This window comes from Mycteria americana, chromosome 4 (assembly GCF_035582795.1).
Source record: "Mycteria americana isolate JAX WOST 10 ecotype Jacksonville Zoo and Gardens chromosome 4, USCA_MyAme_1.0, whole genome shotgun sequence".
Taxonomy (NCBI): domain Eukaryota; kingdom Metazoa; phylum Chordata; class Aves; order Ciconiiformes; family Ciconiidae; genus Mycteria; species Mycteria americana.
In genome coordinates this window covers 17,929,456-17,945,147 of record NC_134368.1, presented here as the reverse complement: position 1 = coordinate 17,945,147, position 15,692 = coordinate 17,929,456, and the positions used below count along the sequence as shown (strand labels likewise).

Sequence of the window (15,692 nt, the reverse complement as noted above, 5' to 3'; positions counted from 1 at the left end):
TAATCAGTGTAGCCTAGTTGATAATCTGAAAATCTTGCACTATACACACATCTGGAATCCTTTCTCTATAGTATCCTCAATGGTTGCCCTGATCTGGTTTAATACTGCCTGCCAGCTGTGCCTAGGAGAAAAAAACATGCCTTGACAGCAATTGGAAAATGACAGTCCAGCTTCACAATTTCAACGCTATTAGGACAGAAGGGAGAAGCTAATGAAAATGAACCTCAAGTGGAGTTTGAGGGAGTTGGGTTACTTTCTGTGGGGAGGGTGTTCAGAAGTGGCATTACCACAGATGGCTGTGGTAACAGGCTGGAGGGCACCTCAAGCAGTAGTACCTCTTGGAGGCTGGATTATAATAATAAATAAAATGGGCTTACAGTTGTGTGGTATTGAGACTCAGCTCATATTTCCCAAACCTAAACTGCCTTCTACCCCTTCCAAATTAGACAGCTATGTCCATTCTGTCTGTTGGGAATGTTTCCTGGCAAGTGGGTTGAGCATTTTCTGGGGCAGGTACTGAGTTGGCTCAGCAAACCTGCTAGTAAGTTATAGCATGGGCAATGCCAGGCCAGTGCTTGAGACTGTCCTGACCCTGTTCTCTTTTCATGTCTGTGGGCATGAATGGGAGACACAAGGTATAACCAAAGAGCGTTCCCAGCCTCGGTGTGCAGGGGATGAGTTCTGGGCACAGCTAAATCCAGGGGTGCTGACTACGAGGAAGGGAAGGGTGGGAGGTACAGGGTGGTATTGTGACAGAAGGTGGCCTTGTTGTTTGTTTATCATTCTAGGTAAAGAAGCTTCATTGATAGGGTTTGTATATTTTTAAAGAAAAAAGCAAAGGTACCATATCCTAAAAATGCATGTATCTAGCTAATTAGTACTACTGTGTGGTGTGTGTATTGGGGGTGGTTATATTAGATATGCTGAATGTAGCATGGTGTCTGTGTACTAGCAATTACAGTAAAACACTGAATTAAGCTCTGCGTGCATTCATTTTTCTTAACCTCTCTGTAAGATTCCCCATCCCATCTAGTATCTCATAGCAAAGAGATAAGCAACTTGGACATCAACTTGGTCAAAGCCTAAGTTTTGCCTTTCAGATGCCAGTGCACAATCACAGTCAGAGTACACCATGTGAAGAAGGCAGTTCTTTGTGTCCCTCCCTCTGTTAGCAGGAAATCTAAACCACTAAAAGCATGAAAGCTTATTTGAGACTTCCAGAGCATACCTGCAGCACCTTGTATGGTGAGAAGTGGGATAGAATAGGTTTTGGGTCAGCCAGATCCTCTGGTAACGTGTATCGTGCGTGAACCTCTTTGAAAATTATCTGTGACTGCAGGCATCTTAAGGGTTTTCAGGCCACTCTGCTGGGGCTCCATGACTTTCCTAGCTTAACAATGGCAACTACTCTGCTGTCCATCCTCCCCCTCCATTTAATTTTTACAAGCTTATCTAGCCGCATAGTGTTGAACCTCATTCTCTTTTCTAACTTGTAGTTCATGAAACTGATGGGGAGAGAGAGGGGGGATGTCACTGAACTTACTGGAATAATGTTTTCACAAGCTTCTAAGGGACCTCTCAGTTCCTTCATCATCTTGGCTATTATGAAGCATTTTGAGTTAATCATGTGAGGTACTGTATGGATACTACCTGTTATTGGAAAAGCAGTCATTTGACTTTCTCTTTTCTTTGTTATAGACCATCATAGTTGCATAATGTTAGCCTAGCCCTCTCATTTTTTGTCTGACAATTTGCTTAGGTTGTCATTTACAGAGCAACAAACTCAGATCTTGTTCAACAATGGCTTTTCTTGAATGAAGTCAGCCAGAGTAATAAAAATTTGATAGATCTCTGCAACAAATCTTCTTTCCATGCTCCTCATATTAAATGTTTAATTACACTGAAAATTATGAGAATTAGAATTTTTTTCCTCTCCCTTTTTCTCACTATTTTTTTTTTTTTGCTTCTCAAGATGCTTTGTGTAACTTTTAGATCTTGATGCTTTTTTTTCTAAGTGAATATGCACTATTCAAAAGTTGCTGGAGCAAAATAAATGTACAAGTATTAATTTTAGTGTTTTTTGTCATAATTTTAACAGTATTAAATCTTTCCATATTGTATTAAAGCTTTTTAGTATACTTCTTCCTCTTCCACAAGCAAGTTATCTTTTTGTTAGAAGGGAAACCAGCTGCCATGAATGTCAGCTATTGTAGTTTAAGCTGGCTAATCTATCAGTATATATATATATCTTAGTGTAAGCCTTCCAGTTACAAAACAAACCCCACAAATCTGCTTTGACACTTTTTTCAATATGCAGATATATTTCTTCTCATCTAAAAGCAGTTCTGCGATTAAATTATGACCTGTATTGCATCGTAACATAGTCAAGATCTTTCTTTTCTCTGAAAATATAGCAAATTATTTTATTTTTGTGAACTTTAAACAGTGATTACAGTTGCCAATGTGAATATTCTTACTACTACTAAGTATTGCCTTGGCTGTTTTAACTCAGCTGAAAGATGCCTGGGTGTACCTGTTCAGAACAAATACAAACTTGAGGCCTAATTAACTTTCTTCAGAGTAGAAACCTTTACTTTTGCTTTGATTTTTGAGTGAAGTAGTGATCTCTGTAGTACTTTGAAACCAATATGTGTGCCACAGTTATCGAACATGTGTGGAAAATTGTGGCCCTTGCAGAAATGGGAAAACGGAGGGAATTCTGAGGAATCTCAGTGAAGCTGCCAGAACACCAGTTGCTTAGGTAATTAAAAGCTCGTACCAGCAGGGCTCCAGCATGTCATTCCCAATTATCCATGTTCATATTTCCAATAATTCAAGTTTTGCAATATAAGAGAGGATTTGCTGTGCTTTCCTCAGTTCACAGCAACTTCTGATGAGAGAAAGGAGTAGGAAAAACGCTGTTGTTCGTACAGTCTAAATATTTACTACTTTGATCAAAGTTACAAGTCCAATATGTCTACACAACCCACACTATCAAGAAGTTGCTCAGTTTCTGCAGAGTGCTAAAACAGACAAGCATATACAGTGCACCAAGTTAAATCTTTGCCCGTAATCTGTTGTAAATCCTTACCAGATGGTGGCCTAGAGAGAACTTTAGGTAGCTACTGCAAACAAAGTGGCAAAAAATAGCTGCCATGGCACAAATAATGTGTTACAGAAGTTTTGTTGCCTTCAGAAAATGAGAGAATGCAGTTTCTGTGTGGAATACGGCTTCAAAGCTTTCTACTTGACTTTATGTCTCCATGATATATGCAAATGTATTGCAGCCTCCTAAGCAAAGATTTTTCTAAAGGCTTCTCTGTTTTTGTTCTTCTTCCAAAACTTCAGCAAGAACAGAACTTTCTTTGTAGCAAAGAACAACTAGAAAGTCCCTGCAAAGGTTATTTTCAAAGGAGAAATCTTTCATTCTAGGTGTCCTGTAACAGTCAATATTGTGGCAATTTCTTTTTTTTCTTTAAACCTTTTCCTGACCAGGCTCTTTAACATTGTCTGTGCATGTTGATGGAAAGCAGAATGTACCTAAACAGAAAATGTGACTGCACTAAAGGAATGAACTCAAGTTTGCGGCAGGCAGCTGTAAGGTGTGAGGATTTTCTGTGGAAGACTTAAATTACTAGTTTGATCTTCCTGACTAATAACAACCTTGAGAAGCTAAATTTATACAATTTCCATTGTTTCATCCATATTTTGGGGAAATTGGGGAACTTCTTCTGTGCACGAATTAAGTTCATTGACTGTTACTATTATCTGATCCACTGCTGTATAATTTCTTCAGTGGATCAATGGTATTTTCTGTCAGGAAGGGTGCAAAAGTGGTCTCCTTAATTTCATATCCCAGTTCCTTCAGCAGCTGTTGCTGCCCTGCAGTTTCTCATCTTCAGCAATTGCACCGTGCTTAGTCCTACCTGCGCTCTGGTTAAAGCTTACCCTGTTTAGACCACTCCTACAGTTTCAATCCTGCTCATAGCTGTTCATCTCTACATTAGCTACTTCATATTGCAGCTCTACCCTTTCTCACAATTCCCCTCACTGCATCCAGTATAAGCTAAGACTCATTTCTAGGTGGTCTAGTAGCTTGTCCTTTCAACTATGAATAAAGCAGTATGTGCTTTATAAGTCTGCTGAGACCTTAAAAATGCATTTACTATGTTTTTGCTTGTGTCATATTGTATGTTGCTGGATTTTGAGACTGAGACAGAGTACTGTGGGTTAAGCATATTTCTCTTGCTTTTGATCAACGTGTAATTAAAGAATGCAGAGTCAGAATGGGAATGGACGACGATCGTATTGATGAGAGGAAACGGCATACTGAAGGCAGAAGAGGGTGAAAAGGCAGATTGCCGTAGCAGATGAGATGAGAAGTTAAGATACTTAAGCAATTTAGCACTTTTTACCTCCATTCAAACAAGTTCTTCCAGCCATTGCAGAATAACAGGTTCTAGGGCTTCGTTTTGCACATCAGTGGTGAGGTACGGCAGCAAGGTTCCTTTTTACTTGCCTTTTTGGCCAAAGGCATGGCTGATGGTTTAAGGTTATAGTTTTTGCACATTAATTCTTTAATGCAGGGGAATAAACAAGTGATTGACCAGGGAATTTCTGTAGTGTAAGTAGGTGGTCTTGTGTGTGGGCTTCAGAAGCGAGGGAAAGTGGGTGTCACTCAGGAGTTGTGCTTGAAGGGAAGAAGGCCAGAATGGCCTCTTGCAAGGAGCAGGAGGGTGGAAGCCGAACCAGTCTGATGTTCCCAGTAACTCAAGGTAAAAAAAAAGTGGGAATTGTATATAGAGAGAGCTTGCCTAAAAGTTGTGGGGAGAATTTATCTGAGAAGACTGTTTTTTTTCTTAGTTTGAGGACAAGGGTTATGGCTCGTCTGTCTGAGGGAGATGTTGTGAAGAGGGAGGGGAGTGAACCTTCTGAAGCTGGAGTTGGAAAGGAATGATCTAGACTGTCTGAGTTAATGCATGGATTAGACTCCTCATCTGTGGACTAAAGTGGTCTCTTATTGTGTGGGAAGTGAGAAAATCTCACCTCTGAGACTTCCCCCATGGCCTACAGAGTGAGTTTTCTTCTTGCTCTGCAGAAAGAGGACAGACTGCACAGGGTGAGCAATGCAGCAGGACCCTCTCTACAGTCTCTGCACCAACATGCATGGTGGATTCTTCTGCCATCAGCATTACCGAGTTCCCACCTCTCTCTGCAGTGGAACCAGAGCCAAGTGGTCGCTGTGTGATTGGGGTCATTAAGAGTGAGCAGAGCTGTTACATTGTTATGTGGCAGTAAAGGAGAATACCCTCGGTTACCTTCTGAAGGAGACCTCTTCAATGGGAGCTGAATCTGACCATAGTAAAGGCTAATGGTGTTGTGGTTCAACCCCAGCCGGCAACTAAACCCCACACAGCTGCTCGCTCACTCCCCCCCGGTGGGATGGGGGAGAAAATTAGAAGAGTAAAAGTGAGAAAACTCGTGGGTCGAGATAAGAACAGTTTAATAGGGAAAGCAAAAGCCGCACACACAAGCAAAGCAAAGCAAGGAATTCATTCACTCCTTCCCATAGGCAGGCAGGTGTTCAGCCGTCTCCAGGAAAGCAGGGCTCCGTCACACTTAATAGTTACTTGGGAAGACAAACACCATCACTCCGAACATGTCGCCCCCAACCCCCCTTCTTCTTCCCCAGCTTTATATGCTGAGCACGATGCCATATGGTATGGAATAGCCCTTTGGTCAGTTGGGGTCAGCTGTCCCAGCTGTGTCCCCTCCCAACTTCTTGTGCACCTGGCAGAGCATGGGAAGCTGAAAAGTCCTTGACTAGTGTAAACATTACTTTAGCAACAACTAAAACATCAGTGTGTTGTTATCAACATTATTCTCATCCTAAATCCAAAACACAGCACTATACCAGCTACTGTGAGAAAATTAACTCTATCCCAGCTGAAACCAGCACAAATGGCTAGAGGCTTTCTAACATTGGGGAAGCAACCAAAGCCCCACTCAAGTCAAAGCAAGTATTTTAAAATGTCTATAAAGTCAACTTGCAGTAAAACTTGCTATAAGATACCTGAAAGATTTTTATCTCTGATAAGTCTGAAAGGCTAATATAGCTTTTCTGGTTTTCTTGGACTTGCAAGAGTTATTCATTAGTCTGAGTCATAATTAGAGAGGGGAAAAAAACAAGCTTGAAGTCATTTTAATTCACTAATTTCAGACTAATTATTGCTACTTATTTATGACACTAAATGCGGTCAAACTGACCCATGTTCAGAGAGATGCTGAACTGTTCAGTGTGTGTGTTGTCCATTGACTCTATTACAGATGAAGGCGAATGGGATGAAATACTATGATATACATTAGAATGAGATAGCAGTAAAGCAGTTATTAATTTATCATGTATATTATCTATGTAATTCTCCCCCGTTGTCATGAGAAATCTCCATTCAGTGCGACTTGAATGCTTCAGTCATGGTTCTTACTGGTTTGCTTGAAGTCATTTTCAGAATAGAAGCCTAATATGTTACATTATGCATAAAAAGATAAATTAATTTCTGGCATAATTTGATTAATGCTGGAGTTGCACTATAACTGAACGGGCTCAATCGAATTGTTTGAGTGAAGACGAAGCATAGCATTCCCAAAGTTTTTACTCCAACTGCTTTCCTGTCACCTAGATTGGAAAAGCTTTCTTGGCAGAAGAATTTGTAACTAATTTATGATGGTATTTAATAGCCAGACAGCTTATTTTTAAATCTCTATTATTTTTGCTATCCCTTTCTGTAGAACAGTTCTAAGAAGCAAGCCTAGTGCTAACCTCATTTTCTTGTCTGGGTAATGAGATATTGAGTGTATGTACACAATACGTGTGCAATGCAGGAGTTGGTGATTATGTTTTCTTAGCCGGGGCTTCTCAGAGGTGCTTAATATTTCATCACAAATTGCATTGGTAAATTAACAGTTCATCTGGCTAGTTAGATTTACTAGGGCAGATGGCATTTTGCATGTGTGATGAGAACAGGAAGGAGACTGAGCAAAGCAGTAATGTAATTAGCCATGTAAATGAGCCTCACAAGGTAAATCTCTTTAACCTCAAGTGATAAAATGTGTTCTGTGCTAAAGCCTTGGATTACTGGTCCTGTGAAACAATGTGTGCAGCTGGTCAAGCCGAGATTTCAGAAGTAATCCTGTTAATTTGAAAATAGAGGACACCGCTTTTCATCACACCTTCCTAGCACTTTTATATTTGAAACAGAAATCAGCCTCAAGGTAGTACTCTACCAATAATGCAGAATAGAGTCGTGTGGAGTTACCTTAGTTCAATTTTAAATAAAAACTTAATTGAATGCTAGAGATGAGATGTTCTAGCTAGGGAGGAAAGGTGCTTCAGATGCAAACCAAAATCACAGACTGAATTAAATGTGAGCTGAGGTGTCTCTTCACTGTGCTACGGTGAGCAGTGTAGCCACATCTGAAAACATGATGCTTGTCTTTGCACAGTACCTGGCACAGGGCGTTCCCCTGCTTAACCCTTAAGTGCTGCAGTAGTAACCGTGATTACTGTCAATGTACGTAAAACCTAATAGGGAGATTCTTGATTCTGCAAAACCACTAAGGCAAGTCTGTGCTTACAGATGTGTGAGTGAGTAACTGCAGGTAATCTCACATTCAGTTATAGCCAAAATTATTTTTTATGGGAATATATATGACTTCCACATTTCATTTGAAATGAATCAACTGGGAATGTGTCTCATTGAGTTGATACTGAAGGCTATTGAAATAGTAAATTCATGGCAAAGTCTGGTCAATCACTGTGTGCTGCCTGGTGAGAAAAACACCTTGAAACTTCATGTTACTTCTAAAAAATCATTACAAAGTAATATAAGTAGTAAATCTTTATTCAGCAGGGAAATCTCACGTTCTAGAAAATTAAGGGAAAAAATGGGCTGTTGAAACCTGTATTATTCTCACTATTTAACTTTATTCAATCCATGTGGGAACTTTTTGTACCTATTTTCAGGCTTTCTTGTTTACTATAAACCTAAAGGTGTTTTAGTTTCTGGTGAAAAGGCTTTAGAGCCTCTAAATTTCAAAAACACATTGAAAATGCTGTTTTCTGCATCAGTTTGTGGTAGTGTATTCAGGTTGATTTCCGTCTTTTTTTTTTTTTTGACTGGCAGGCTCTAAATTATGGAAACAGTATAAATAAAAACTGTGAATCAGGAACATTCTGAGCAAGTAATCAGAGCAGTTTTGGTTTTTTTTTGTTTTGGTTTGGTTTTTTTAAGTAAGTATTGGATGTTCTCCTTGGAGATACTCAAAACCTGACTGGACATGGCGCTGAGTAACCTGCGGTGGGTGACTGCACTGAGCTGGGGGGTTGGACTGGACGATCTCGGGGGGTTCCTTTCAGCCTCAACCATCCTCTGTTTCTCTTGAGTTGTTTTACATATGCATTCACATACGCATACAGATATGCGTAAATATATATGTGTGTGTAGATGTATGTAAAACTTGATGTAAAATGGGTTTTTGTTTAATTTTCAATTTTAATTTATGACCAGGACAGACACTCAACTAGAAGAATGGATAAAAACTTTGAACTTTTATTTAACAGGAAAGGCTAATGCTTTTAAAATTTTATCTTGTACTTATTCCAGACAGGAGGAAATATATCAAAGGAAGCTTTTTTCAATAATAAAATTTAGCTTTCTTACATGCTTTCTGGCAGTGCTTTGACTCCTCCATTAAATAATTTATAATAAAAAGTCAGCATGATTGTAGGATAACTTTGGAATAATGTAGATCAGAAGGGACCTCCGGAGGTCAAAGCAAGATGAACCTCTGAGTTAGGAGCAGCCTGGAAGTGAGGGCAGGTTGCTGGGGGCTCTCCTGCTTGGCTTTGGAGTAGCAACAAGGAGGGTGATGCCACAGGGTCCTGCGCAGTTGGCTCCCATGTTTGACCACCTGCACGCAGACGGTCTATACCGCTTCATGCCACTGGGGATCACAGAAGCTTTTCCTTTTTCTTCCTTCCCATCACATTCTGATTAAAGTTGGTAGAAATTTCTCTTTAGCAGCTGTTCTGCGGTGTGTTGTCACACAATGCTAAATGGTTGAATAAATATGTAAACAAGGGTTATTTTAGCCCTTTTCTGCTGCTTGCTAAAAAGCATCTATCTGTAGAGTAAATTCATTGCACTAAGTATTTTATGCACCAGTGTTTCTTAAATTTACTTACTTGGTAGGTATATAGATATAAACAAGAAGAAAGAATGTTGCCTCTGATGAAGAAGAAAAAAAAAGTCTAACAGCTAGTGTGAATTACACTTTTGAGGTTTGTGTGGTTCTGCCTCAGTTGGCTGTATATCTCCTTGCTGCTGAAACTCCCTGAGAAACATGGATGCTGCCTGGGGATGGGCTTGATACAGGGAGGACTCTGCTGGTCCCAGCGTGCAAGACGTCTCAGAGCTGCAGCGGTGGATCTGTTATGTTGCTCATGCAGTGGTGTGTGCCCTTTCCTTCAGCGGTCTCCTGACACTCAAGGTGCAGAGCTTGAAAGGATTTGCAGGGATCGTAACTCTCTTGTTCTTCCTAGGTACAGGAATAACCAGAATAAGTGTTCTACAGAATAAGTATTCTACATATGTTTTGGGTTTACTTCTGTTACTATGGGATTCAGCCTTATCTTCTAGCATATGTATGGTCTTTCCAAAATGAGGTTGCCTCACTGTAAAGAGTCTTTGATCATCTACTGCTAGCACTCTTTCTGTATTTTAGAATATACTTCCCCTCTGTGGATGACTTGCAGCTTGACACTCCTGTGATATGTTAACAGATTATTTTTTTTTTATTTTTTAATTGGCAGTCTTGCTGGCTGCAGCTTCCTTGCAGGGAGTACCTTCCTTGAAACAGCAGTTGTTGCCTCGCTGTTGTGTGTTTTCTTTCCTTGGGCTTAGTTTTCTGCGAGGAACTCTTCATGATCTTTTCGGCTTGCAGATCAGCTGAGTCCATGCTTGCTCTGCAGGGCGTTGGGGAGGGAGGACTATGGGTGCTGTTAGCTTAGGGGTTTGTTTTCCTGAGATACATGCAGGATTAGAGAGGCGTGAGAGAGCACAGCCCCTGTGAACTCACTGAACGTATTTCACGAGTGCTACAATAAATCCTGAGAGAGCTTGGATTTTTTGGGAGGTGAAAGGAGAACAGTCAGTTTTGAACCTACAGGTCTTTTATTGATCCACAGGATAGATAACCTCCTGGAGGTTTTTCTCAAGTATGTTCAGTTGCATATGGGGAGACTTAACGACGGGGCAATAGTACCATGAAGTGTAGCTCTGTATGAACATGTGGGGCAGAGTGCTCCTCCTTGAGATGTAGTGTGCTCCTTCCTAATGTGTTTCCTCTTCATCAGAGGAGACCAAAAGTTCAGTCAGTCATTTCTCCCAAACACTGCTGCTTTTACCTAGCATGGTAACCTAGCATGGAGCATACCCAGAGCTGCTGATGCCCCTCTGAGGCAGGGGGTCTGCAGAGCTAGGGTTGCCCCTCTTCAAGCTCAGGATGTCACGGAAATGGCTGGGAGCCACAGTTCCCAGCGTAGTTCCCATAGGATTGGCAAAACCTCCATAAGGGTAGGCTGGTGATGTCCCAAAAAGGGGATCCATTCATTGCAGCTGCTGGTGTTTACTGAAAGAAACTGGTGTGGTGAAATGATATTTATAATGTTAAGTGGCACTATTTGTGTTAAATTCCTACTTTCTTTTTTTGGTGGTTGCTGTATTTTGTCTATATTGTAAATAAGTTAGAAATGAGTGTGTTAGATGGAGCTGCACGCACAGTAAGTTGGCACATGTTAGGCTTTCTGATTTTTTTGGCGGTGTTGCATATTCTCATGCAAAGTCTGTTGGTCCGGGGGGGGGGAAGAAAAAGATTGGAATAGTGTTGGCAAGAATAAAGGCTTTCTTCCTTGTACCACTGAGTCAAGAAGTCATTGTTAACATGCTTGTTTTGCACATCATCTATCTAATTCCATATATGTGTGCGTATATATATATGCATGCATGTATGTACTTGTCTTAAACATGAAGCAAAGCTGATCGCTGAACTTTGTCCAAGTAATTGATAAGTTTGGGATTCATGTTTAATAATGATGATGCTATGGTACAGAGGATGACCTCAGAAAAACCTTCACTGTATTTCAGCAGGAATTGATTAATTGATAGATAACCGGGGTACCTTCCTGTGAGCTCATAAAATATACAGTTGGTTAAAAATGTTGTTACTAGACAGGTTTATGGAAACACTTACGCGCTTGCCTATCCTGTTGATGTCTGTTCTTAATTTCATCTTGCCTACCTAACAGTAGAATTCATACCATCCTCTTTCCCCCGTTTTTATTACTTATGGTGTTTAAAACTCTGGAATATTCTTGCTTATTTTCAGATCTCATCAGAAAACTAGCACAGCAGAAGTTTGGAAATACACAGGGCGATTATCAAAAGGTAAATTGTCTATGTGTATCTGCATAAAGTAATGAAAACAATGACTTTGAAACTCATTTTTTTTTTCTAAAATAGGAAATAGTATTTTAAAGCTATAACAACAGGGTGCAAGAATGAAATTTGTGAATGATATGTATGATGGTTTCATACAAAATTTGGGACCAAAACCTTTCAAAAAATATTACAAAGAAAATTTCATAAGCCACTGTAAAGAAGCTATGCATACTTAAGTCTCAATTATAAATTCCAGCTGTAATGTGATTGTGGTGTCTGTTGCACAAAGATTGAAGGCTCTCTGTATTGAAAAATACTGCTTTTATTTAAAAATGCTTAGAGAGAACCATTACTGCTCAGCTCTCATGTTAGCTTCAGCTATTGTCCTCAAAGAGCTGAATTTATATGCTGGTTCTGGTGCCTTTGTAAAATGAAGTTTCCATAGCCTATTTATAAAGTAAATTTTAGTTTATGTAGCATGCTAATCACATCAAGGATATCTTCTATTCTCTCTTTAGGTTTGTGATTATCCTGTAACAGTTGAAATTTGTAGGGTACTTGGTAGCAAGAGAAGATAGAACGTAGCGTGGATCTGATTTTAGGCTGATCTCAAGGACAATACCCCATGTTTGAAGCAATGTCATAGGTTGAGTGCCTGCAATAGGAACCTTAACCAGGCCCACACAATGGACGTGTTGCTTTGTGTGAGCTACTTGTTTGTGCTCCCTGCAGTATGGTGTACCTGTCAGGAAGATGAGTATGGAACTTGGCATACAGGCACCGAGCTATTGCCTTGAATCAGGATGACCTGAATGATCTTGGGATTTGAAGGGGGAAAGCCTGGTGCTTCCATGTCTTCCCGACAATGAACCTATCACTCCAGTAGCTTGATAACCTCTGCATGACATCCAAGTGTGTGGGTATTGCCATTATGCTGCATCAAGCGACTCTTGCCGATCCCATATGCTTGCTTGGTGGGGCTCTGTGAGAGTGTCTGCACACCCAGGGAGGAACGTAGAGTGGACTTGGTTGGCAGAGTCTTTGGACAAAACCATTAGACCATAGGTGGCATACATGAGTGCAAGTGTAGTATTTAGTAACTACTATGTAAGTCATGAGAAATTTGAGACTAATGACAGCTGTAATCCTGTGTAGTGGAAACACTTGTTAAAATACTGTGTGATTAGAGGGTGGCAAATACACTATTAGGGGTGCTTAGGAAGTAGAGCAGATATAGACCATTTATAGGTCTTAATTTTGACCTGAATACAACGCAAAACTTTAAAACAAATTTGGTAAAGGAAAATCTATCAAGACAAGTAGAGAGTCCCTCAGAAGATAGAAGCATCAGTGAGAGGTAGCTGTGAAGAGGCCAGCATGGCTGTAGATGGAGGAATTTCCAGTGGAGACAGGGAAGTGTGAATGTCACTAAAGGGTGTGGGTAAGTAGTTAGAAATGTTGCCTGTGGTTTTGATCACTCAAATTCAGGGAGAATGAACTCGGAGCAGGATGGGTTCAGAAAGTGTGTATTAGGATGATCTGGGAAACACTCAGAGGAGACTGGAAGAGTTTGCTCAGCTTAGCAAAATAATTGATAAGGGGGGTGATTACTCCCTATAAATATATACAGAGAGGAAATACCAGGAAGAAAAAACTATTTGGGCAAAAGATGGTGCTATCACAGAAGCAAAGGGGCAGAAATGGGCCGTCTGTACATCCAGGTAGGAAGACTCACTAGTTCACCAAGCATTAGGAATAGCCCTGCAGTAGTGAGAACAGGAAATCTGGTTCTCATATTTATCCTGTTAAATTTATACTGTCGTTCCTCTGTATATATATATATATATTTTTAACCTATTTGTAGAATGTGTTAGTGACCCAGGAGGCCCTTCCCACTTGTGTGCTGCGTGTCCCTCTGTTCCCAGTTGGACTCTTACCATCGACGTCTCCCTATCCCCTGTCAGGGACAGCAGTCTTCCAGGACAGCTCAGCAGCTGAGCACAGCTCCTGTGCCTGCTCAGGGGGAGCCAGCTTGCTGCTGATGCCGTTGCTTTACTTCTGCTGGGAGACGTGCTTGGTTAAAATGTTCAAAATCATACTTGGTACCAGGTTTTTAAGAGAGGGTAAGCATTTGTTTTCCATTAAAAATATAGTTTCAAATATGATTTTGAACATTTTAAGCATATTGTACGGTAGAAGTTTCATAAAGATGTGTGTGATGCTGAAAAAAAATTTCCTAAAACTTGAGAACATTTCTGATTCTCACACATCAGACTTCGGGCTTGAGGGGTCTTGCTGTCTTTAACTTGTGCACTTCCCTTCTCTCTTCTGCTTGTGAGAAAGGGGAAAGCGTTATCAGCTGTGAACTTGTCATACAGAGATGAAGGGGGAAAAGTACAAGAAATTCTATTTCCATTGTGGAAATGAAGGGAAAATTGGGTTCTTCTGAAACTCCTGTTATTGACTATTTAGTTTTCAGTATTTTTCTGAAATTACAGATAAGGAATCAATTAGTTTTCAGTGTTTTTCTGAAATTACAGATAAGAAATCAGTTAAGAACCTGATAAATAGACTTCTTCAGTCTTTCTTGAATGCATTTTCTTTTTTACTGTTGAATAATTTAAAATAAACCTCTACATAATTAGTTAAAAGTGAAGGTGAATTTTGTGTGTAATGTGTTAAGGTCCCAAAACTGCTACTAAAACTGCTGCTTTTATGCCAAAATAAAAGAAGCCTTGAAAAGAAAAAGTTAGGGATATCACAGGTCAGTTATGACAGGTGGCATTCATTGAGAAATCGCTAAACCACAAAGTAATGCAATCTCTGGGCTTCTATTCTGTGAGATGTGTTGGGAATTATATGAAACAGATGCTCTGTGTAGAAATAACTGGTTTGTTGTTGTTTTAAGATGGAAATATTTGTTGGACAAATCCTAGATTCCTTTCATTTACCAAGGAAACCAGAAATTATCTGCTATGTATCTTATTGTAAATAATTTTCCATAATTATTTAATGGTGCTTCTGTGCATTATTTTACTTTAGTGGCTTTTTATTATAATTTCTGTGTTGTTAATTGTTTTGGTCATGGTTAATTGTTCATTATTCACGTGATTTGTTTTTGTGCATGCTGCCTGTGTATTATACACATTCTCCATTTGTTTTGACTTCCACAGCCAGAAAATGTTGTCCTGACTCTTCAGGTAATGTCTTATGGTAGATGTACAGCTTTAAAAAGAAACTAACCATGTCTATATGCACTACTTCTATTAAAACATCCATAACTATTTTTTATGTTATTTAAAATGTGTTTTTCCATCTACCTTATTTTAAAATTTATGGTATCAAATGATTTTTGAAGTGTTCAGCTAACTAGAAAATAGTAATTCTTTTGCAAAATCTAGCCAAGTTGTTCTTTGAAGCATCTAGTTTGTATTCTTCACAAGGGATAACAGCTTTTAACCAGCAGTTGTTAATAATAATAATAATAATAATAATGGTTTCATCCTAGAATTGGTAATTAGGTCAGAAATTTGCAACTCTGCTAATGGTGATGGTTGCTGTATTTGGATCAGTTAGTAATTAGGGATTGTGAGGAAGGGCATCAGCAAAGCTGGAACTGGAGCGTGATTGATAGCTTGTGAGAAATTGTAACTTACTTTGCAGGATGATACACAGCCTCAGTTTAATCATTTTACTGCCAAGTCGCCCTTGTGCTGGCGGATTAGTAAAACAGAAGAGGACTCAAAGTACTGGTGTGAGAATTAGTTCTGCTAAAATTGGGAAAGGAAAGGAGAAAAGAGATTTATCAGGGAAGAAAGACCACTGGGGCATGCCCACACCATGCTGTCTACCTCGGTGTGCAGACCCCTGCCTGATCCGGTTCTGGATGTGTTGGCTTGTGTTCACAGCAGAGGGAAACAGCATGGCCAGCTCACAGCTTGTCCCCTGGAAGCCACGTCACCTTGCATGGGGCTGTGCCAGGGCTGCCCAACTTCTTGGTCCTGGGGCACTTGGCAGTGCTTCCAGCGTAAAAGCTGGTTAGGGTATTGCATTGCATCATTCCTTTTTGCTCCTTCCAGCTTTTGAAAGCGTCCTTTTAGTTGCTGCTGCTTTGCTGTTTGGCAGCAGAATAAAAGTCTTTACCTGAGAGAGCTTAAAATCCACTCCTTCATGTTTTCCAGTCCCTAAGCAGTT

The 15,692-nt window shown here is 40.0% G+C and overlaps 1 protein-coding gene across 12 annotated transcripts in view; it reads left to right on the top strand.

Moving 5' to 3' along the window:
* Positions 1 to 15,692, top strand: part of PROM1 (prominin 1) — a 67,302-nt gene that overhangs the window by 13,880 nt on the left and 37,730 nt on the right. For 8 of the 12 annotated variants that reach the window (XR_012775478.1, XM_075499794.1, XM_075499795.1 and 5 more), the window contains exons 3-4: positions 11,446 to 11,504; positions 14,672 to 14,698. Coding sequence is in view for 10 of the 12 variants with exons in the window: in XM_075499794.1 (XP_075355909.1) it covers positions 11,446 to 11,504; positions 14,672 to 14,698 (86 nt within the window). In the remaining 2 variants the exon portion in view is untranslated. The remainder of the gene's footprint in view (positions 1 to 11,445; positions 11,505 to 14,671; positions 14,699 to 15,692) is intronic. The other 4 variants (XM_075499797.1, XM_075499796.1, XM_075499793.1 and 1 more) reach the window with 1 other exon arrangement.